This window comes from Lissotriton helveticus, chromosome 1_1 (assembly GCF_964261635.1).
Source record: "Lissotriton helveticus chromosome 1_1, aLisHel1.1, whole genome shotgun sequence".
Lineage (NCBI taxonomy): Eukaryota > Metazoa > Chordata > Amphibia > Caudata > Salamandridae > Lissotriton > Lissotriton helveticus.
The window spans coordinates 1,786,607,122-1,786,630,352 of record NC_136057.1 but is presented as its reverse complement, the minus strand read 5'-3'; the positions used below and the strand labels follow the sequence as shown (position 1 = coordinate 1,786,630,352).

The 23,231-nt window shown below is 47.0% G+C and overlaps 1 protein-coding gene and 3 non-coding genes across 4 annotated transcripts; all 4 read left to right on the top strand.

Annotated features, from left to right (window-relative positions):
- Window positions 1-8,112: 8,112 nt before the first annotated feature.
- On the top strand, window positions 8,113-16,835 carry LOC144752578 (small ribosomal subunit protein uS2). Its single transcript, XM_078640466.1, has 8 exons — window positions 8,113-8,207; window positions 11,083-11,249; window positions 11,633-11,751; window positions 12,276-12,521; window positions 12,839-12,967; window positions 13,049-13,208; window positions 13,518-13,556; window positions 15,842-16,835. Exons 2-8 carry the CDS (start codon window positions 11,117-11,119, stop codon window positions 15,937-15,939), a joined length of 924 nt encoding a protein of 307 aa, XP_078496592.1. The 5' UTR covers window positions 8,113-8,207; window positions 11,083-11,116; the 3' UTR covers window positions 15,940-16,835.
- Window positions 11,384-11,537, top strand: LOC144780688 (small nucleolar RNA SNORA62/SNORA6 family). The gene has a single exon (XR_013600763.1). It is a non-coding gene; the product is annotated as a small nucleolar RNA SNORA62/SNORA6 family (small nucleolar RNA).
- LOC144780699 (small nucleolar RNA SNORA62/SNORA6 family) lies at window positions 11,956-12,109 on the top strand. The gene has a single exon (XR_013600764.1). It is a non-coding gene; the product is annotated as a small nucleolar RNA SNORA62/SNORA6 family (small nucleolar RNA).
- Window positions 12,585-12,736, top strand: LOC144780677 (small nucleolar RNA SNORA62/SNORA6 family). Its single transcript, XR_013600762.1, has one exon. It is a non-coding gene; the product is annotated as a small nucleolar RNA SNORA62/SNORA6 family (small nucleolar RNA).
- Window positions 16,836-23,231: the final 6,396 nt, after the last annotated feature.

Here is a 23,231-nt window from a genome sequence, read left to right as displayed (position 1 = left end):
TACAAAAACATTTGAACACAAAAACATCAAACATACACTGGATTTCTTTGCTAATTGCAACACAAGAAATGTAATATATTACATATTCTGCCCCTGTCATTTGCCTTATATTGGACAGACACAACAACCGATAACAGCTAGGATTAGTCAACACCGTAGCCGCATCAGACACTCTCTAGTCTACGCCCCATTAGTCAGCCACTTCACCGGAAAAAAACACACAGCAGATGACATAAGGTGGCAAGTCATAAACAGAGCCTCCATCCCAGAAAGAGGAGGAGATCTTACACATATTCTCCAACGACTAGAAAGCCGTTGGATAGAATGTACTGACTCTATAGCGTAAGGATTGAATACAGCGGAGGAGTGGTGAGGATTCATCACTACACTGAGTAACTAACCTCTTTAGATCTCAACTAGCTGTATAATTAGACAGCACTGTGCTAATGTTTCCCACACATGTAAATTTACATACAGCTGGTTAAACACAAACATGGCAAGTACAATACTTAAAATGGCATGCCAGTGGAAACAGGGGGTATATTGAACATAGCTCCTTGCCAGTACTACTGGTTGTATAACACATAGGCTTCACCAACGGGGTTGATTAGAAAAACAATACAGGGCACTGGATTGTAACAAAACGTGTAGGAACTCCGCCATACTTGTATAGAGTTGTAACCGGCAGTCATGTTACAATTATGCTACCCTACAAATCAGATTGAGCAGACAGTATTCCTGATATTACAATAATTGTCCATACCTGTTAACCCCTTCGACGCTCATGACGAGCTGGGCTCGTCATGAGGTAGCCTCCTCGCACGCTCATGACGAGCCCAGCTCGTCATGAATAATGGGTTTTTGAAAATCCCAGCGCAGGAAGGGAAAATGTGCCGCGAGGATGTGGTTAAACACTCTGCATGAAATCACTACAATGCATATCCTACAAAGCAATTGTTGAATAAGGAAAGCGAAACAATCCAATGTGAGCATTTCGGCATGTCGTAAACAATAAGCCCAAATAAGATGAAGAAATTGCACATATTAACAGAATTACATGGCATAGTATGTGATATGACTTTCACCTACAGTTGTAAAGTCGTGTGCACTGTGCGGATCGTCTTACATGTGATAAAACATAATGTTTAGAACAGGTAATTTAGTGTCTGGACGTCAAGTACCATTAATGGATTATCGTATGGTATGCCACACTGTCATACCAACCTATAAAGCCACTCGAGGCACACCTGTCAACCATGTACCCTGAATGCCTCATCACATATGTATTATGAATGCTATATATTATGTTCTTGACTATGTAAATAATGTGGAATAACTGTCCTGACGTACAATTCCATACAATGGGCTAGCGAAAAGTGGGTGAGCCCATGATACCCACCAAAACGCACACTGTAGGCAATCGGAACACCTATCGTCTTGGCACTGATATGGACAAGATATAGCACAGGCTATGTAAACAGCACACAACTTCGCTGTCCTTTAACACAATGGGTAACGGACACAAGTAAGCGCGCTTTAAAACTAAGACACCCGGCCAGTCCCCACACTCAACAGAATCATCAGATTCATTACGCTATACATGTCCGCTATCTATAAATATTATCCACGCACAATACATGCCCTTAAGAACGTGGATGGGCCTTACATACGCGTCAGGCAGCAGTCTGTTTTTTGTTTTCACTACTGATAACAGAAATACAGTTCTCATCCGCTGATCAAACTCCATAGTCGGGTCTGAACACAGACTTTTGGCGGGAAGGCAGGCCTTTATAAATCCAGAGCAAGCATTGACCCCTTGTCATCGTACTTGAGCAGACAGACACATGCTGCCCTGCTACTTGGAAGGATTGCCAAAGGCTGCAGTTGATTCATTCTCTAGAAGAGGTAAGCGGGCACATGCCCTGTGCTTGAATGCTGTCAGCGCGGTGCTATATCACGTTTTCCCCTCACCTGGACGCCACTACAGCCAACACCCCCCAATGCCCCTGCTAGAGCTGCCAATGACGGTGCCAAACCAGCTACTAACCATCACACTCCTTCAAGTGTGACAATTTACACTATCCAGGCCCCCCAAAGCAAGATCGCAGACATACACAACAGCTTCAGCACACAGCCGACGCACCCTACAACCGCAACAACGCCCCCCACCACCACCCTCCGCGCCTGGACCCCGATCAACACCGAGGAGACCATACGCACGATGAACTCCATCCACTCCGGATCTCCAACCGACCCCTGCCCTCACCACGTCTTCAACAAGGCCGACGTCGTCATCGCACCTCATCTCCGGGACACCATCAATACCTCCTTCGACACCGCAACCTTCCCGGAGAGCTGGAAGCATGCCGAACTCAGCGCCCTCCTGAAGAAACCATCAGCCAACCCCACCGACCTCAAAAACTACCGCCCCATCTCGCTCCTCCCGTTTCCTGCCAAAGTCATCGAGAAGACCGTCAACAGACAGCTGGCCGCCTTCCTCGAGACGAATGGATCCCTCGACCCCTCGCAGTCTGGCTTCCGGGCCAACCACAGCACCGAGACCGCCCTCATCGCAGCCACTCACGACATCCGAGCCCTGCTCGACAACGGTGAAACAGCGGCCCTCATCCTCCTGGACCTCTCCGCAGCGTTCGACACTGTCTGCCACCGCACCCTAGTGCAGCGCCTCAGTAACGTCGGAATCCAAGAGAAGGCCCTGGAATGGATCATCTCTTTCCTCGCCGGAAGGACACAGAGAGTCCGCCTCCCCCCGTTCAGATCAGAAGCCACCGAAGTCATCTGCGGCGTACCACAAGGATCATCACTCAGCCCCACGCTGTTCAACATCTACATGAGCCCCCTTGCGGCCATCGCACGCCAACACAACCTCAACATCATCTCTTACGCCGACGACACCCAGCTGATCCTCTCCCTCACCAACGACCCCGCCACCGCCAGAACCAGCCTACACGAAGGGATGAAAGACGTAGCCGAGTGGATGATGAACAGCTGCCTGAAACTGAACTCAGATAAGACGGAAGTCCTCATCCTGGGATCATCACCATCCGCCTGGGACGACTCCTGGTGGCCCCCTGCCCTCGGCAGCGCTCCCAAACCAACGGACCACGCACGCAACCTGGGCTTCATACTGGACTCCTCCCTCTCCATGACTGGACAAGTCAACGCCGTCTCCTCGTCATGCTTCAACATCCTACGCATGCTACGGAAGATCTTCCGATGGATCCCCACCGAAACCAGGAAGACGGTCACCCAGGCCCTCGTCACCAGCCGTCTGGACTACGGCAACTCCCTCTACGCCGGAACCACTGCAAAACTCCAGAAAAAACTCCAGCGGATTCAGAACGCCTCAGCACGGCTCATTCTGGACATCCCCTGACACAGCCACATCTCCGCACACCTAAGAAACCTCCACTGGCTCCCCGTCAACAAGAGAATCACGTTCCGGCTCCTCACCCACGCACACAAAGCTCTCCACAACCAAGGCCCAAGATACCTCATCGACTGCCTCAACTTCTACACTCCCACCCGCCATCTCCGATCGACCAGCCAAGCCCTCGCCGCCGTCCCCCGCATCCGAAGAGCCACAACGGGAGCAAGATCCTTCTCCTACCTGGCCGCCAAGACGTGGAACTCCCTCCCCACCCACTTCCGCCTGACCCAAGACCACCTCGCCTTCAGGAAGCAACTCAAGACCTGGCTGTTCGAGCAATAGCGGACTCCCCCTCCCCAAGCGCCTTGAGACCCTCCGGGTGAGTAGCGCGCTATACAAATGCCTGATTGATTGATTGAAAGCTAGAAGGTTAGCATAAATAGCAGGTAATAGTCATTTTTAATGTACATTGAATTTGTAAGCAACTAATTTTATACTCACTGTAAATCAGACAAATAGTTCACCGTGTGGCCGACTGTCATAAGTGCCGGTGCTGCACTTTAAGTGCCTGTGCTGAGCACCGGAGACCACCAGCTCAAATTAAACCTTGGGTACAGGAGATCAGTTGTGCTGAAAGTGAAACAGACCTTTTGTCTTTGGAGCATTACTGCTATTGTCTAAATTATACACTCACTTAATTAATGTATGAGTGAGTGGGTGCTGTTAATGTATGTGTTGGTGTGATTATTTTTAAAGATGTATGCATAGTCTCTTTTTTAAGACATATTTTTACATGAGTGTTTTGTTAGTATACATTTATCCATCAGTATTTTTAGTTAAATTAATGCAAACTAGAAAATGCTTGTCACATGACTGAAAGAAAGTTCCTGCCCTACATATTATTAGGTTAATCATATTAGCTTAACCTGAAAACAGGCATAGTCAGCAGACCACAAAACGGAGCCATAGACAGACAAAAAGACCAGCACACACACACACCTGTCAGGGCAGGCCTTCAGCGCTGCCTAATTGCCATATAGGCCAGTCCGACCTTGGCTCAGACACACCTTTCAATTCCTCAATGCTTCTGCAGCCCATGACTCTCCTTCCCAGCCTGGCCAAAGAACAGACAGCTCAAGTTGTGAAGGGCTGACCTGGCAAGTAAATTAGAATTTTTTTTATATTAATTTCATGAAATTCTCGATTGATTAAAATAATCTCTAAATGTTGTCCTAGTTGGCGAAGTGGTGGATAGTGAATTTTGTATTCCACTACACCAGTGGTTCCCAAACTTTTTTGACCCGTGGCTCCCTTGACCTAATTGGCAGTTGGCCGTGGCTCCCCACTATTTTTTTTACCCGCGCACCGGGGTGCCGCGGCGCACCCTTTGGGAACCACTGGTCTACATGAAGAATCAAGCCTAGACGTGATGAAGGATTCAGAGAGTCGCCATCACTGTCATAAATCTTTATTTGCAATCACAAAGATCTTATAAAGTACATCTCAATGCATACATAGAGTAGTATAAAGCACTCCCACTAAAAGTAACCAGGCTAGAGAAAGGCTCAAGGAGCTCTGTGGCGTTACAAGAAGTTTACGTGAGGTGGGCTCTGATCATGGGTATCCGCAGAAATGTTTTCGGTGGGGGGGGGGAATTTTTAACTTCATCACCATCCCCCTTGCACCCTTTCCCCCTCTGCCTTACACCCTTCTCCCCCTCCACCTTGCACCCTTCTCCCCTTCCCCTTGTACCCTTCTCCCCTCTGCCTTGCACCCTTCTCCCCTCTGACTTGCACCCTTCTCCCCTCTGACTTGCACCCTTCTCCCCTCTGACTTGCACCCTTCTCCCCTCTGCCTTGCACCCTTCTCCCCACTGCCTTGCACCCTTCTCCCCTCTGCCTTGCACCCTTCTCCCCTCTGCCTTGCACCCTTCTCCCCTCTGCCTTGCACCCTTCTCCCCTCTGCCTTGCACCCTTCTCCCCTCTGCCTTGCACCCTTCTCCCCTCTGCCTTGCACCCTTCTCCCCTCTGCCTTGCACCATTCTCCCCTCTGCCTGCACCATTCTCCCCACTGCCTTGTACCCTTCTCCTCTCTGCCTTGCACCCTTCTTTTCTCTGCCTTGCACCCTTCTTCTCTCTGGCTGGCACCCTTCTCCACTCTGCCTTGCACCCTTCTCCTCTCTGCCTTGCACCCTTCTCCCCTCTGCCTTGCACCCTTCTCCTCTCTGCATTGCACCCTTCTCCCCTCTGCCTTGCACCCTTCTCCCCTCTGCCTTGCACCCTTCTCCCCTCTGCCTTGCACCCTTCTCCCCTCTGCCTTGCACCATTCTCCCCTCTGCCTTGCACCATTCTCCCCTCTGCCTGCACCATTCTCCCCACTGCCTTGTACCCTTCTCCTCTCGACCTTGCACCCTTCTTTTCTCTGCCTTGCACCCTTCTCCCCTCTGCCTTGCACCCTTCTCCCCTCTGCCTTGCACCCTTCTCCCCTCTGCCTTGCACCCTTCTCCCCTCTGCCTTGCACCATTCTCCCCTCTGCCTGCACCATTCTCCCCACTGCCTTGTACCCTTCTCCTCTCGACCTTGCACCCTTCTTTTCTCTGCCTTGCACCCTTCTCCTCTCTGGCTGGCACCCTTCTCCCCTCTGCCTTGCACCCTTCTCCCCTCTGCCTTGCACCCTCCTCCCATCTGCCTTGCACCCTCCTCCCCTCTGCCTTGCACCCTTCTGCCCTCTGCCTTGCACCCTTCTCCCCTCTACCTTGCACCCTTCTGCCCTCTGCCTTGCACCCTTCTCCCCTCTACCTTGCACCCTTCTCCCCTCTGCCTTGCACCCTTCTCCCCTCACACTCTCCAACAAGCAGCAGTCACGAGTGACGACCCCTCAACGAGGAGTGAGGCAAAGACAGAAGCTGGCAGAGTGCGGCTGCATCAGGGCATAAGGCGCCCACCCAACGCTCTCCACCAGGCCTCTTACCCTGCACGCACCCAATGCTCTCCACCAGGCCCCTGAACCTGCACCCACCCAACGCTCTCCACCAGGCCCCCCACTCTGCACCCACCCAACGCTCTCCACCAGGCACCCCACCCTGCACCCACCCACCCAATGCTCTCCACCAGGCACCCCACCCTGCACCCACCCACCCAACGCTCTCCACCATGCCCCTGAGCTTGCACCCACCCAATGCTCCCCACCAGGCCCCCCACCCTGCACCCACCCACCCAATGCTCTCCACCAGGACCCTGACCCTGCACCCACCCACCCAATGGAGGTTAAAGACAGTAATTTTATGCGTATCTGTGCTCCCAGAGAGAACACTGGGATACCGCCACAGGTTTATTAAGCAGCGCACGAACACTCTCTCTCTCTCCCAATCATTAAATTATTCCACCATTTAAAGAATCCAAAATATATGTCATCAATAATGTGATTTTTCTGCCTGATAATGGACTTGGTACAACGTTGTACATGAATTTGAAAATGGGGGCGCCATAAATGATTGTTGCACTAGGCACACCAGCGCTAAAGCCGGCCCTGCTGTAAAGAACTATAAGCAAACAATGCAGGTGAGCCATGGTGTATGTACCCGGGTACATAAAACAATATTGCAGATTGTGTGTTGTTTACAATTGAAAGTCTGCTGCAGTGTGAAGACCCACAGGCAGTAGAGGTTCCGTTTTTATGTAGCAGGATTGTTTTCTATGTCCACTCTTTTTATACTTAAATAGAGCAGTTTATTCCCATTTCCCCACCTGTAAATTCATGGCAGGGCAGGATGTGCAGAAATACCTAAGCACAAACATATGGAGTCACAACACCACACCCAACAGCACCATTGGAGTTGCCCCTTTTACATTGCTCAGGGGTAGAAGAGTACAAACAAGTCTATTTCCTGATTGGTTAAGATGTAAGGGTAAACTGAACGATATTGGAGCAAGTAATGTTTCTGTCAGTTCACATGTGATAGAAAAGCAGAACACCATGAAAGAACATTTTTATGCAGGGAAAACTTTTAAAAGCACACATCTACAAGCTGGTAAATGGGAATTGATTTTAAAAAAACCTGAGAAGGGTGCATAAAGGTTTATCAAAGTTTTCTTTGCCTATTCAAGTCAAGGTGTGCAAAGGGTCAGCTCTTCTTGGGTGACAATGGATGGTGGAACAAGAGGCGACTGGGCCTGATTGTGATCCCAATCCGACCCTTCTTGAATGCTACACCAGCTTGTGTGGTTTCTCACCAGTTTCCCGCCTGAATAGGGCTGTTGGCTTGTATTCAGCATTAAGCTTAGATTACATTACATCACACTGCCTACAGAGGACGTGGCCTAATGGTCAGAGCTGCCTATTTGGGAACTAAGAAAACACATTCGAGTTTCGGTATCTGCTCAACAACCTGTGATTGTGGTGTAAAATAAACTAACAGTGTCTGAAAACATTATGAATGACTATTGAACGTAGCCGGTGCTCATGTAAAGCTCTCAGATCGAGTGTGCGTTATATAAAAACTGCAAAAAGAAAAAGTCCGCTCTTCCTGTTTCTATAAACATCAAGGAACCGTTCCAGACTTTCAGTTTGTCGACTGTAAAGTATTCTCGTACGGCGGTTCCCAACATAGAGGTCTGTACGCTTCCGTCATCGACGATACAAAACGGCTCCCGCCCGTCCCACAATGATTACATCACTCCGTTCGTCGACGTTGCTTCCAACGTGGCTCAACGCGCGCTGCCATTGGCTGCGGCCGGGTGTATGTAAGTGGTGGAAATCTCGCCGCACGTTCTTTTTGTGCTCAGCTATCGGTGGCTCCATACGGCTTTGAATCGAAGTGAGTGCTGCGGGGATGAGGGGGCGCGGTGGCGGCTTGGTGGTGGCCCGCGCCTATCTAGCCAGGCTTACCTTCGTAGCGGCTCCCAGTCGGTTTACTTAAGTGCAATCGGTCCACCCGACCTGTTGAGAGTATCGCGTACAGTTGCACTCGTATCGAAATTCATTGAAATAGTGTTTGAGTGCCGCAGTGTCCAACCACTAAAGTGACCCGGGACTGCTACTACGATTGCTCAGCACTTTGAATGTGCTTTGAGTCCTTATGTAATGGGGTGATGGATATTGGGAGTCATCCCATTAGGAGGCTGGGTTGACGACAAATAGTAAGGTAAAGTGAATGGTCCAGGCGTCTGTTGTAAGTGGATTAGGTGGGCAGCAGGACACGTCTTCAGGTTATTAAGATACACAGCAGAGCAGTAAACCCTATAGAACACTCTTGGATACTATGGGAGGTTGGGAAGGTAGGGAACACAAACAAAAGGGCTACTGACACCAAGTAGCCATATTAAAAGATGTACAAATATACAACAGGGTCTGCAACCTTATCTGTCTTTTTATTTGTCTAATTATGATAGATATGTTTTAACCCGATTTAGATTTAATTCATTTTATCGTCTTGTTTCATTTCCTATGCCCTCTGACTGGTCACGTGAAATGATCAAATGTCCCTGTGACGACTGTACTCCTCAGTCTACATTACATGTTACATTATTTTGTACCTTTTATGAAAATCCTCGTAAACGTTGGTTGGTTCCTCTGCTTAGACTATTAAGACTGAGAAGATGCAGACCTGCCCTTCTGGCATTACAATGTCTAGATTCCCCTTTTGTTGCAAAAACAGTCGCTTATTATTTAAAAGCTTGTATAAAAATCCGTTCTCAACTTGCGGCCTCTGCGCAGTAAATATCTATTTTTATACTGCTGTTATTTTGGGTATCAATATAGAGCAAACTGATTATATGCTTAAACTGATGCATTGTTGCACATAGCAACCAATTTTTTATTTGAAAAACAAAATGTTGCAAATAATTGTATATGTACTGTATGATTTCCACTTGTACTTTTATGGTTGTAAATTCAACCGAATAAAGTTACTTTGATGATGATGATGATACAACAGGGTCCTTCAATAAAACATTTGTCTGATTACGATTTACCTAAGGAGATCTTAAATGACCATGGTTTTGACCGTGATGAAAGCCAGACGTTGAGATGGTTTGGCAGTAGCTGGTGACCTAATGGGATTCGATGTGTCTGCCATGGGGTGTTAAAAAAAAATACATATAGCTATGAAACCGTGATGGCCGACACACACAGGATTTGATTACTGCAGAGTCAATGAAAGCAAAGTTGTGTGTTTCTAGATCTTGGGTGCATAGATTATTCCTAAACATTAGGATGCCCCAACGCTGTTCCAATTTTTGAAGTCCACTCTTTACAGAATTTTAGATCACTTTCAATAATCCACAACCAAAGCAGTTTGACTACTCTGACTTTGTGCTCGTCTTTGACCTTTTTAGTGCTCCGCTGCCTTTGGATTAGTTTTTGATTTAGTAATATCTTGCGCATACATATACCACCCAAAATCTAGAGCTCGAAAAAGTCCTTTATTGGTACCCATCTAGAATAAAGTTATGTTTAGCTGTCTGTCATTAGCATGAATTACTGGATTCTATACAAGTAATTTAATAATATAACGTAGTAGCAGTGATCGTGTTGCCCCCTGGTTCTAATTCGCAATGGAATTCCAGGCTGTGTTGTCTGAAGCTCTGGAGAGCAGGCTGCAAGGCTGTTCAAAGGAAGGCATAGTGTGGTATGGGCTTATGCTCTCCATTTTAGACAGGTGATGTCGCTTTATGAATGTCCGCTATCACTCCTGCATAGCAGTTAAAACAGCAGCAGATCTTTTCAGAGCTATGCATGACAAAATTGCAGCTGGGGAAAAAAATAACCAACTTTTTTCACCTCGGGGTTCTGGATGAAATTGACAAGAGCTCGAGGTGTTGTCGCGAAAAACTCTTTGATAAATACTCCAGTTACTCACTTATTTTTTTGCAGAGTTTTATATAGCGCGAACTAGAACCGAACCAGTTATCAGAGCGCTTTACATAGCACCAGTTACGTTACATGAGGACACACTTTCAATAACTATTCAAGTTATAATTGAGTGCTACGCATGGATACCCGCAAGCCCCCCAGCGTGAATACTGGATTCAGAATCCGGTATTTGAGGTCTACTGTGTAGCAACAGTAGTTGAAAGCTGGTACCCATTGTTGCTGCTTCATGAATTAATTCCTGGCGGCCCTGGCAGGGCTATTCCCAGCCAGCGCAGCACTGGCAAAGCATGTGAGGGGGCAGGAAGGACACCTGCAGTTGCTTCGCTTCCCTATTTTACTTTGTCCATTTTATTGCTTGATTCTGGGCACTGGCACAGACAGCACGTTGTCGGACTGTCCCCGGAACACTTGGGGGAACCCTCATTGCTCGACTGTCCCTAGGCATGTACGGTGAACATCCTATGGTTGACAGGTCCTGGTTACCCATGTTGATTGACCCCCTCTCCTTGTCATTGCTCGACTATCCCCATTTCACTTCAGTCTGGGTGCTGTTGCTGCCACTGAGGCTTTCTTTGCGCGACTGTCACATTGCTGCTTAAGCTGTATAGTTGGATTACTTTAGGTGTTTGCTTGTTGAACAGTGTTATGCTGTTAAAGATAAGCCTGGTTACTTTACTGGCCCTTTCCGTGGGTGTTGGCGCGGTGACATGTTTGACATGCTCCATTCTTGTTTTCATCTTTATGGATGTCCTGCAGCGGCTCTGTAGGTTTGCCAGATTTCCTTAGGCTCACACGTCTTCTTTTTTTTTTTTCCTCAGGTTCCCTGTCGTTGCTACATAAAGGGAATTCACAATGTCCGGAGGCATCGATGTCCTGCAGATGAAGGAGGAGGATGTCCTTAAGTTCCTCGCTGCCGGGACCCACCTGGGAGGCACCAACCTAGACTTCCAGATGGAGCAGTACATTTACAAGAGGAAAAGTGATGGTGAGCTGAGCTGAGCAGTCCCAACGCTTGTGGGTGGGGGAGGCGGGGATTTTCAGTAGTTGAGCGTGAAATGGAGCTTTGTATGGAGCTCGAATGGCCTCTAAGAAGTTTGTAGTGGGGAGGGTTGGGGCAAGGGTGCACACTTTTAAAGCTCGGTGCTGAGGCTCCTTTCGGAGCCGGTGACCTCTGGGTGTCGGACGTGTGCTACAGTAACCTGGCAAGGTTTTCGCTAACACCATCAGAGCCCTGCTCGATGACTGGGGTTTGATAGTAACCTCTGCCACAATGCATTGTTCCAAGGTCTGCAGCTTTCTTCGACTATGTAATCTCATTGCTTGGAGTGCTCTGTCGAATATTGGGTAACTGTAGTGTCCTTTCTGTAGGAATTTACATCATAAACTTAAAACGCACCTGGGAGAAGATGCTGCTGGCTGCCCGCGCCATTGTCGCTATTGAAAACCCAGCGGACGTGTGCGTCATCTCGTCCAGAAACACTGGGCAGGTAAGGGCTGTCACGTGACATGATATAGTGTCAACACATAGTCCTCCGAACCGGATGTTTCAGAGGGGTGGTGTTTGCTGGCTTTACAGAAGGAAACTTTTCGAAAAAAGTTGGTTGCGATATGGTGAGGTGTACTGAAGGGGCAAAATGCCATAAGCTGGGTCGGTATCGATAAGCTGTTGTTAAAAGGGTAATTTTGGGGGCGATGCACACTTTTAAAGCTCAGTGCTGAGGCTCCTTTGGGAGTTGGTGAACTCTGGGTGTCGGACGTGTGCTACAGTAACCTGGCATGGTTTTCGCTAACACCATCAGAGCTCTGCTCGATGACTGGGGTTTGATAGTGACCTCTGCCACATCTTACACTGCACCTTTACGTACTGCTGTGATTTTGAACTACCTTTTTAAAAATAACTTTCCTGTGCCGTTCCCTCACTGTTCGGTTTTTGGGTCATCTGTGTTTAGTCTTCTACTCTAGATCCTTTCCCATGCTGAACAGCTGGTCTAATACTAGTCTCTCCTTGTAGCGTGCTGTCCTTAAGTTTGCATCGTCTTGCGGCGCTACCCCCATTGCCGGCCGCTTCACCCCTGGAACCTTCACCAACCAGATCCAGGCAGCTTTCCGAGAACCGCGCCTCCTGGTGGTGACTGACCCGCGAGCTGACCACCAGCCGCTCACCGAGGCCTCCTATGTCAACATCCCCACCATCGCCCTGTGCAACACGGATTCGCCCCTGCGCTACGTCGACATCGCCATCCCCTGCAACAACAAGGTAAGCGGCCTCCTCAGTGGCCCCCTTTCTGTATACGCTGCATGTCTGCTCTCAAATCTTGTTCTTGCACACTGTTAGAACTCGGAGTTGAAGCCTCTGTGGCTGGTGAACTCTGAGTGTAGGTTGTGTGCTACAGTAACCTGGCCGGTTTTCGCTAACGCCACAAGGGCCTGTGGCCTTATGAGTGGAGTTTGATAGTAATCCTGGCCACATGCCCCCTCCGTTTCCCCCTTTTTGGTGTTTGAGATTGTTTTTTGATCCATGTTCACCACACAGTTGTTCCATGTCTCTTTAACCCCACCCACTCCTTGTTTTAGGGAGCCCACTCTGTCGGTCTGATGTGGTGGATGCTGGCGCGTGAAGTGCTGCGCATGCGCGGCACTATCTCCCGCGAGCACCCGTGGGAAGTGATGCCTGATCTGTACTTCTACCGTGACCCGGAGGAGGTGAGGACCTGCAGGGTAGCTGTACTTTGGGTCTGCTGGGCTGCTAGGTACGGCTTCTAATACTTTCCTTTGCCCGTGCAGATTGAAAAGGAAGAACAGGCAGCAGCAGAAAAGGCCGTCACCAAGGAGGAGTTCCAGGGAGAATGGACCGCGCCCGTACCCGACTTTCCCCAGCCTGAGGTGGCTGACTGGTCCGAAGGAGTGCAGGTGCCCTCTGTGCCCATCCAGCAGTTCACTGCCGGTGAGTGGCTGCATTTATTGATTCGTGTTTGTCCTTAGTCAGACATGAGGAAGTTTAGAAGAGTGAAGCCTCGTAAGCATCCCGTGGATGCCGTTCCACATGCTTTAGTCCACGGTTGTCACTTTAAGATAATGTGACCTAGTGAATGAGTAGCTTTTTCTGTTGTAGTGGAGAGGAGCGCTGGCTATGTCCAGTCTACAGAATATTCAGTTGTCTGGACAATTGCTTTGCAATGTTTATTCATGGCCTTTAGTCCTTAGGTTTGTCATCTTGTGCGAATAACATGGGATTACTTGCTTTTCTTTTCAGAGCGTACAGACATCGCCATTACCCCCAAAGCACCTCAAGGTAAGCATTAATTTTGCAACCTCGCTAAACGTGTTAATCGATTTGATGGTCTGAGTGGAGGTTCTCATGGGCATGTATTTGGGTTTTCCTGGGATAATTGTTGCAGTGGTCTCCAGGAGGGGGCAGAGGCTTTCAGGGGTTGAAAGGTCGACACTTGTTTATTTGTAGCACTAGAGAAGATTTCATAGAAGCTGCCTGAACTACGGATGGGGGAACGTGTCTGATAAGGTAGCAAGTGACTTTAGCTGTTATGCAATTGTAGCCTTTTATAGTTTCGAACAGTGGATTAGATCTCTGGTTTAAGCCATTATACAGATTTCAGTCATGTAGTCGCAGGTACTTGCTTGTTGCATCGGCCTTTTAGTAATGGAGCCCGGCTGCCAGTTGATGTAGACTGTTGTGGAGTTTGACACATATGCTGGGCTGCCTTACACGCCTTTTCATCCTTAGTTATGACACTAAAGTCTGCATGAGATAAGAGGCGTATTCTATTTTGAAAGGGGGGGGAAATCTACCAGTGCGTGTGGCCCTCTGGTATCCGCGTTGAATCGATCTACACAGGTACAGGTTACAGTTAAACATAACTCAAAGAGTTTTCATGTTTTGACCCACTGACAGGATTTTGTGGTAGTCACAAGCAAGTGGGTCATGCCGGACTGGCTCTTAAATTTGACGGTCCTAGCGTATTGCACCTTTTATCACTGAATGGTTTGACTCTTGGCTCTGAATCGCCTCTGTCCCTGGAGTATGGCATTCCCATCGCCAACGATAGTGTTTGGGCTAAAGTACGCGTTTTTGTTAATTGAACAAGTAGGACAACACACCCCCCCCCCCCCCCCCCCACACCCCCTCTAAGATTTGTATATAGGCCTCTTTAATGGAAAGCTTTTAGGAAAAGGACCCATTCTAAACAAATGCATTGAACCGCGTTAGGCTGGTATGGCTGGCAGTTTCAGTGTAATGTACACGTTTACTTCTAACAAAACATGAGACTAAATGAAAGGCTCCTAATGTGTGCAAATAAAAGGATGTTCTGCTAAACTGCAACGCAAGCCATTTCTGATGAATTTAGTGAACATGTTTAACACTTGCGTAAGAAAAAAAATCTGCGTTAAACCATTTAGGGTACCATGAAAATAGTTAAAGGGCCAATGTCTGTCATAAGTGCAGCCGCGGGTATGTTCTTGCATAGGTGCAGATGACTCGGGATTTGCTGAAGTTGGATTTCACTTTTGTGATTTCCATTTTTGCATGAGCAAATGTGTGTGTTTGTGGGAGTGATAATTTACATATTATTTCAGCTCTTCCCCCCCCCCCCCCCCCCCCCCCCCCCCCCCACACCGTTAAAGGTTTTCTTCCTGGCTTAGTGTGGGGTAAAATTCTAAACTTTCAGTGTGGAAAGAGACTAGTTAGTGAATGCCATAAACATTTAAGTTTGTGGGTGTTACAACCAGCAAGCACTTCCCACTTACCAGCTCATATGTAGGTTAGTGGAAATGTGCCAAAAGCAGAGCCTTGTCTAGAAACTCACCCCAATATTTCTAGCCATGGCATAATTTAAGGCTTTTATCAGAGTTCTGATAGAAGAATGCTGCTGTAATTGGTTAACTCACTGGATTGTTCCAAAAGGCACTTGTGTTTTATTCCAGGAATATTCGATTATTCTAGTATCCTCCCAGGGCTGGTCTGAATGGGTTAGCGTTTAGCAGCCTGGAAAATCGAAGTGCATGGGGGAGGACTAGGGCATGTGGAGGCTTCTGGGTTCCAACGGTGGTGATTGACCTCCTTTGTCAGTGAGGTCTGTGGCTCAGTCCTGTTATGGCTCTGCAAACGGGCCCAAGTACGACCCCACTTCTACACTCCACTCTGGATAGCAAGAGTCTGCAGTCGCACGCAGGCTTGTCTGGGAAGGGTCGTGTTGAGTGCACTCAATATTCAGCCAGCAGACACGCAACTTAAATGCCCAGTCAAGCATTTGAACTAATTTTTAATCTCAAAACTAAGTACTATACAATTAGAGTGGGTTGAACTTGTTTCTCGCTCCTGTTAGTGGAACGGAGATTGGTCTGCTTCATCCTGAAAACTTTGAGACCAAAATTTGTTTGTATGGGAACCTAAGGAAGGTGTACGTGTTTGGTTCAGTATGTTGTGCCGAGGTTGGAGGGGTGTACATGGATTGTGGTCGAGTGCATTAAATGATGAATGTGGTATCTATTGGAAGTAGGACATTGTGTAGTGTTGGTTGGCCAGTTTCTCCAACTATTCCCTTTCTCTCCTTTGTACAGATGACTGGAGTGCTCAGCCTGCCAGCACCGAAGACTGGTCTGCTGCCCCTACTGCTCAAGCCACCGAGTGGGTTGGGGCACCCACCGAATGGTCCTAAATGTCTATTCCTGGCCATAACATCAGCTCTGAAAATAAACTTTTGAACTTATAAGTTTGTGTTGTCATCTATATAGAAGGTTCTCACTGCGCTTTTTGCCCGGGATCATGTTTATAGAGTAAGATGAAGACCAGCTTTGAGTGCCCGCCTCTGCGCTGAATAGTTTCACCAGAGCTAGACTGGAAAATCTGTTTTAGAGAGACGTTTACACGTTTGTAATTAATTGAGGTGCTTGAAGATTTGAGTTTGATTTTTGTTAACCAGTCTATCACTTGACAAGTTTCTGCCTCCATCTGTCTGCTTGCCAAATCTTCATGAAACTAAATTTGAGAATGAGCTTAGATAACAGATTTGCTGTGTTGTCACAGCTAGCAGTGAGTTCCATAGATTAACACCTCACGCAAACATATATATTTTTGTCAAGTCTTCTGAGCCTGAATGGCCATTAAGATTACGCTGTAGCAGATACTGGCCAGAATCGAAGTGGGGGTCAAAGATACCGCATAATGCCAGACATGCCACCAAAGGGTCGTTACCCCTATTCCAAGCATGAAATGAGTTTTCCTGATGTAGGGACTTGAATAGTATTTAGATTCACCAGTTTTTAAATTGATCTACCATCGCAGTTAAATCAAACTCCCTCCCCATTTTCTCGTCTTTTGTAGTAGAGCAGACTGCAAAATTGAAGATGTTGATACTCTTCCATTTAAGCCATAGCTCCATTGCGCATTTCTAGCTAAACTTGCAATTTTTGTTTAAAAAAAGTTTATATTAGTGCTTTGTGGTGTTCAGTTAATGATATTTATATTTTACTGTACAGGGTGTGAAGTTGTACAAAAACATTTAATAGGTAAAGGATGTAACACTTAACTGAAATACATACTTCATCCATTGGACTGTCTGTATTACGTCTTGTATGGCACCATCAGCTAATCAGTCATTGCATTACAGTCCATAGTGGCTTACTACTTTACAGAACTTCTCCTTTGCCAAATGTTTATCAGCCACTTGATAGCATAGCAAAACGTAAACCCATTTGCAGTCAGGTCGCCATGGTAGCATTGCAGGAGCAGCTTCTGATATGACTTTAATTGGCTATTTAATCAGAACTTCAGTCATGAAAGCATAGCACTCTAAATACTGTTAGGGTATATTTTTAAATTTACCTTAAAGGCCGCAGCTACATTCATGATATCCCAGCAGAAGGCTTTTCAAATTGCCCTGCAAGGAATCGACATGATATCCCAGTGCTATTACCAAATCTCAGGGATGCTCATCTTATTCACGGATATCTACTAGAAGTCACTGTGACCACCGTATGCCATGGGTAAGAAGCCGAACGCTTTGAAATAGGATGCACAAAATATGTAAATGACAATCCCATAGTGACTAGAACCAAAACACAGTATACCAAGAAGAACCACCTTATGCACAATATGCCTCAAGGTCACTTTTTGCCTGTACCACCTTAATGACTTAGATGCCCACTGTATGCCAAGACAACCAAAATGCCACGGATACATGAAATATCTCAAGGTGTCAGCCAGCAAATGTCAGTGTCCCCCACCTGCTGACCATCCTTTGTTATCTACAAACAAAAGCTTACCAGCTTGGCCAGAGCCCTCTCTTCAATAGAGGGAACAGAAAACTAAATTATTCTGAGGATTCTGGAATGCCTACGAGTAGTCATGCTCTATACTAGTGTTTAATAGAATCTCTTCTTTAGCTATACATCTGTGCCACCTTCCAGGGTCCTCCACTGCTACCAGTGCCAGGGCATTTATCAGGAGGGAACAGCAACATTTTGCACCCATGCAGTGTGAGAATCAGTTCATGCCTTCAGCACACTGGCAAATTGCCATGTAAGATGACTAGCATAAGTGGAGGGGCAGCACTACGAACGAGGGGGGGGGGGCAGCACAACGAACGAGGGGGGGTAGCAAGCACAACGAACGAGGGGGGGGGGCAGGACAGCAAAGAGTACTCACCGGAGGACTCTGCAGCGTCTCGACTTCTTCCAGCGGCGGTCTGGCAGAAATGGCGGCAGGAAAGCGGCGCCATATTCGCATTCGGGGGTGTGTTTTGCGGTTGAGTGACGGATGACGTCACAGGCTTAAAAACTGCAATAAACACGCCCCATATCTGAAAAAGACTGGGCTTGAACGGAGTGACACCCCTCTCCAATGGCTGGCCTCCGTTTAGGGAGCTACTGCTGCGCAGTGTAACGCTAGGCCGAGACCTAAAAACTGACTTCCAACAAGTACTAAAAACTGACTTCCAACAAGTGTTTATGGGGGAATTGGGTGTATTTTATACGGTGTGGTTAACTCACCGTTTAATACACTACCAACTCCTTTAGGGCCAGTCAAGCTGAGTTTAAGCCTTCGCTCAACCACAGGTTACCTGTGGTTCTAAGCAGTCAGGCTTACATAAAGAAACCCGTGTAAAGCATTTAAACAGCACCAAAATAGTTGAGGAAAAACTAGACCCTCTAAATCAGACAAATTTATAAAAAATGGGTGATATTTTAATGAATTTATGGGCACCAAAACGAGAGATCCACTAGAGGGTTCTGGAGATATGGAAGTTACAAGAAACAGTAGATCAGCCCATAACTTAAGCGTGAACAAGAATTGGAACAGTCTAAAAATTTGACGTAAACGTTTTTAAAGAAACTTTGAAATGGTATGTGGTTACTTTGGCTGACCAACTTCGGCAGAGAGCCAGTAAAGGGGACCAACAAGGTATAAGGTATTAAACGGGTACCTTGCTAAAAGGAGTCTTGAGTTGCAGCATTTGTGGCTCCATGCAATTGACTTCCACAGTTTGCTCCTGATGCTTGGGTTTACTGGATGCTATAGATATTCAAAGATGAAGGTCTTCCTGGGGCAGCTACTCCGTCCACGGCCCTGATGAGGTGATTTTGGTCACAGGGGTTGATGTCCCTCTACACTCTTGTGATCAGCACAAGTCCAGTTGCCACTGTTATGAGCTGCCCGGCTCTGCAGAATCTGTTTCCCTCCTTTTGGTGATAACTTTGCTTCTGGGCGACTATGCTACAGTCCAGTGATTCTCCTGGGTCCAGCAGACCCGGGTGCAACTTTTGAGCTTCGGGTCCTGGTCTCTTAGGCTGCTCGTGGGCGAGGCGCGATCAGGGGATTCTGCTACCAGCTTCTTCATGCAGGCTACTTCACCTTTTGTGGTCCTGTGCTGTGAACTGAAAGTCTACAAACTGACTTTCTCTTGCTTCTGGCTGGGCTCGGGTGACAACTTCTCCACGAGCAGAGCACAGGCAGTCCTTTTCTCCGCTAGCTAAAGGAGCAGCAGGTGCTGTCCAACTTTGGTGCAGCCTCTTTGCTGGTTCCAATGTCTTCAGGGTAGTCATTCGGGCCTCTTCTGCAGTCAGGCAAGACTAGAGTTCTTGGTGCCACTGGTGGTCCTTTTATGCACAGTGCCCTCAGGTGAGGTTGCAGTCTTTCCACCTGATGACCACTTCCAGTGAAGTCTGGCCTCTAGCTACCCCAGAGTGCTCTGTTCTTCCCAAGGTGTCTGCGCTCTTGGTGTGTGGAGCACGGTGGCCTACCCTAACGATGTGACTAACTGTGGGCTGCACATCCATGGAAAAACCTTTATGGCCAGTGTTGCCCCCCCCCCGCCCCCCCCAAAAAAAAAAACACCCCTCCAGCCTGTGAGCAGCACCTCTAGTGTTTACTATTTGCCTTTCAACAGGGACTTCCTCTTTGAAGCTTGGCTTTTGGGCCAACACTGTGGCTTCCTGCCAGGAGTTTACTCCTACAGCACCAGGCCTTATTACCTATTCTGGGTGCGGATGACACTTCTTCCCAGGCGACAGAATGCTCTTGTGGCCGGCCGTGGCAAACATCCACTAGAGAACTGGGAAACAGGCAACATAAACGTTGCATGTAGCAACAAGTTATATTATTTTAGACTATGGTGTTTGGTCAGGCTTACTGTAACAAGTTGTTTGATTCCTTGAAGGACCAGCATTAGTAGTCCCGTTCAGAAGTTAGCACACTGGAGTGTCTGCATGTTGGTCTGTACTCTCCAATGGGGCTACCATTCTCAGTAAAAACGACAGTTGCAGTTTTTTTACTGCTAGAACATGTTGAACACTTATGTTTCTAATACGCTTCATTTAGGACTAGATATGCCTGCTGTATAAGTTACTTGCACACATTAAAGGGTCATGGGCTTAACCATTGTTTAGAATGGCAAATTAGAGTTGGCAGTCTTTAACAACCCTTAGTCTGTAGTGACACTGGCTGTCACGTTTTACCTTGTCCCACTCATTGACGCAAGTACTGCAGTCACCAAGGGGAAAACCAACTTGCAGGCACTAGGTACCAGTGGTCGCCTATACTAGGGACTTTAAAATAAGTTAGCTTGTCAATTGGCTATGAGCCAATCTGACACTTTTTAATTTAAGAGTCCGGGCACTGAGGTCTGGTTAGTAGAAAAAGGCTTTTCTTCAGTGTTTATTTTTAGGTTGTTTTCCTCACGCAATGAAAACAGGCCTAGATAACTATTGAATTACAACTTAGCCACGTAGTGGCCCAACAGGTCGTTTTAATCTCCCCCTCCCTCAATCAGGAAGGCGGCACACCTGCATGAACCCCCAGGGATATTAAAACCTGACAATGGCCAACCTATGGTTCCCTCTACATACCTCAACCACTAACCGCCAAAGCACCTGCAATTTCCATTGGCAGTCTAGCCTACTGGTCTGCTGTTTCACCTCTGAGCCCTATGCACTGGAGGCTGGTGCAGAGCAGCTGCCTTGATCCTCTGAAGCAGTGAGAATCAAATGTACAGCCATGGGGCCGCATGCATCCCTCCTGACCTTCCCATGCGGTCCCCTGGTCAATAGCAGCACTGGACTTGAAACTAACATTAATAAGATGCTAAATAAACAGGGATGGCTTTTTTTAAAGGTAGGTCCGACCCACCCATAAATGGATATCCTGGGAGTGCGAGGAATTTGATCTTTTACATTATGCCCCCTTAAACAACCTTCATAAGAACTCCCTGAAATCTGGTTGATCCCACCCGACCTTTAGGAGTCCGGGTGAACCTGATGGAGCATGCCACCACTTGGAGTAGGGGAGGGTTGCGTAAAGAAAGTGTCCTTTCCCTTAACCACTCTAATAAGAGTTGTGTATAGTTTTGTGGCGCATCACAGGCCTTCATTGAGGCGTTGTCACTCAAAGAGGTACTCTTACTTAGGTTAGAAATACTTAAGTTGGCCTAATGGAAGGCTTAAAACCTACATAAGTTAGACATAGCTGAAATTTTGAAAAGTGATCAAAAATCCCTTTATTTTTAATACGTAAATGTAGGGTGCTAAATATTAAAATACGTAAAAGATCTAAAGGGCATTTTTTTGCCCGTAAATTGGTTAAAGAACTGACCCCATAGCAGAAAATGTGTTTCAATCAAAAATGCACTTGTCCATGCTCAATACTACTAACAAAAATTTCTCAAAGGTGGAGTGCTAATTTTGTCACAATTAGGCATTCTGTAGAGCAAAAACATGTTAAGCCCACTAAAAGAATTGAGCACTTGGAGTGTGATGCTTTCAGCACTCTAATGAAGGTACAGCATCCGGTATATATGTAGGTAGTGCCAGGGTCGCTTTAGAAACTGCAGGAATCTTCTCAGGCATGCTTCAAAGGCTGCGTTGCAAGTTCTAATGTTTAGAGCACGCCATGTTGGGAGCAGCCAGGATTTTCTTAGGTGGATCCGCTTTTCACAGATGCATAGGGTATGGATAAATGATTCCTCCTGCTTTTGCACAAAAGTGGCAACGTCTGTCATGCTTGTCACCTCCAGCTGTACCAGTACAGTTTAAAGTAGCCCCAGGTGCAGCCTCATTTGCTCCTGCTTTAAGGCCAAGCTGAAAAATAGGGCAAGAGCTCGTACAGTAAGGAGGCCCATCTGCCGTGCGCCAAGTTCTTGAGGGTCCGGGCATCCTGTTCCCTTGATTACTTTTGCCTGCTTGGTTATCAGTCTGGAGACTTTTGGCACTGGGAGGCCAAATCTCTCGGGCTTCTAGTGTATACTATACCAAGTTGAGAGCTTATGGCAGTTAGTCAATGGATTTATTTTCCAAATTATGCTTTTCAACATGTTCCTATAGAACATTGGAATTCAAATTGGCAGACAATAAAACCCACTTCAGCAGTATTTGCTTGCCCACGACCCCAAACAGGTTGTCATGCACTAGATGGTTTTGGTTGTCTCAGATGTCTTAAGCACCACGTTTGTTGTAGTTAATTGCTCCACTCCTATTTTAACCTGTATATCCCCAGTTTTATCCCCCCTTGAGGATCCGGTAGCATCAAAGTGCTAAAAGGCCTAAATTAGTTAACTGGGTGCTTCCCACCATATTTTGTATTCATCTGATTTCACACCTGCATTTACAGCAGATAAACTGAGTTTGCTATTTTTTGGAAATGTGAATAGGAAATGTTCTGACTGTTGCATCAATTTTTCAGTTCTATTGTCTAAAAAGATGCAATAATTAGGTTCTTTACTGTAAAATAGCAACTGCCAGTGAATGTTTCATGGGAAATGTAGTTGGAAGTTTACTCTGGAAAAAGTATAAGACACTAAACTACATTTCACATGAAATGTGCACTTTACATCCCTAGTCCATTCACCAATCAAAATGGATCCAACCCCTTAAATCTTAGACATCTTGCCTCTGAGAATCCTGAAATTCAGTCAATACACAAACTGCAGCTCTCTAACTTCTGAACAGCCTCCTTATTCAGACCGTTTTTTCTCCTCTATAGCAGTCCATAAATCTGCTAGAGAAACCTTATTTCCATTCGGTCATGTTGTCAAATGTAATTGTTCAACCTCAGCCTCCAGTTTCATTTTAATTACTTCTGTTCTGCCTCTAATAAAAAAAATTGAAGTAACCACTGTCTTATTACATATAATTAACACTATTATAATCAACACTCCTTCCATGACTGAGGCAGCAATAACGTTCATTCGCAAACCAGGGAAGGAACCTACGGAATGCGGCTCTTATAGGCCGATCTCGCTCCTCAACATTGATGCTAAGTTATTTGCTGGAGTGTTGGCTGCGAGGCTCAGCCCTCTGATGGACGGAGTGATTGACCCCGATCAAGCGGGGTTTATCCCAACTAGACAGGGGGTGATCACACTAAGAGGTTGCTCCATCTCATGGACTTGGTACACCGATCTAAGGTGCAGGCCTTCCTGCTTTCTATCGACGCGGAGAAAGCATTCGACCGTGTGGA

Bases quoted from the DNA above. Each gene is read 5' to 3' on its own strand.
- LOC144752578 (XM_078640466.1), top strand. From the start codon at position 11,117: ATGTCCGGAGGCATCGATGTCCTGCAGATGAAGGAGGAGGATGTCCTT. The intron at 11,250-11,632 runs GTGAGCTGAGCT...TCCTTTCTGTAG, and splicing joins TTACAAGAGGAAAAGTGATG to GAATTTACATCATAAACTTA. The intron at 12,968-13,048 runs GTGAGGACCTGC...TTGCCCGTGCAG, and splicing joins TCTACCGTGACCCGGAGGAG to ATTGAAAAGGAAGAACAGGC.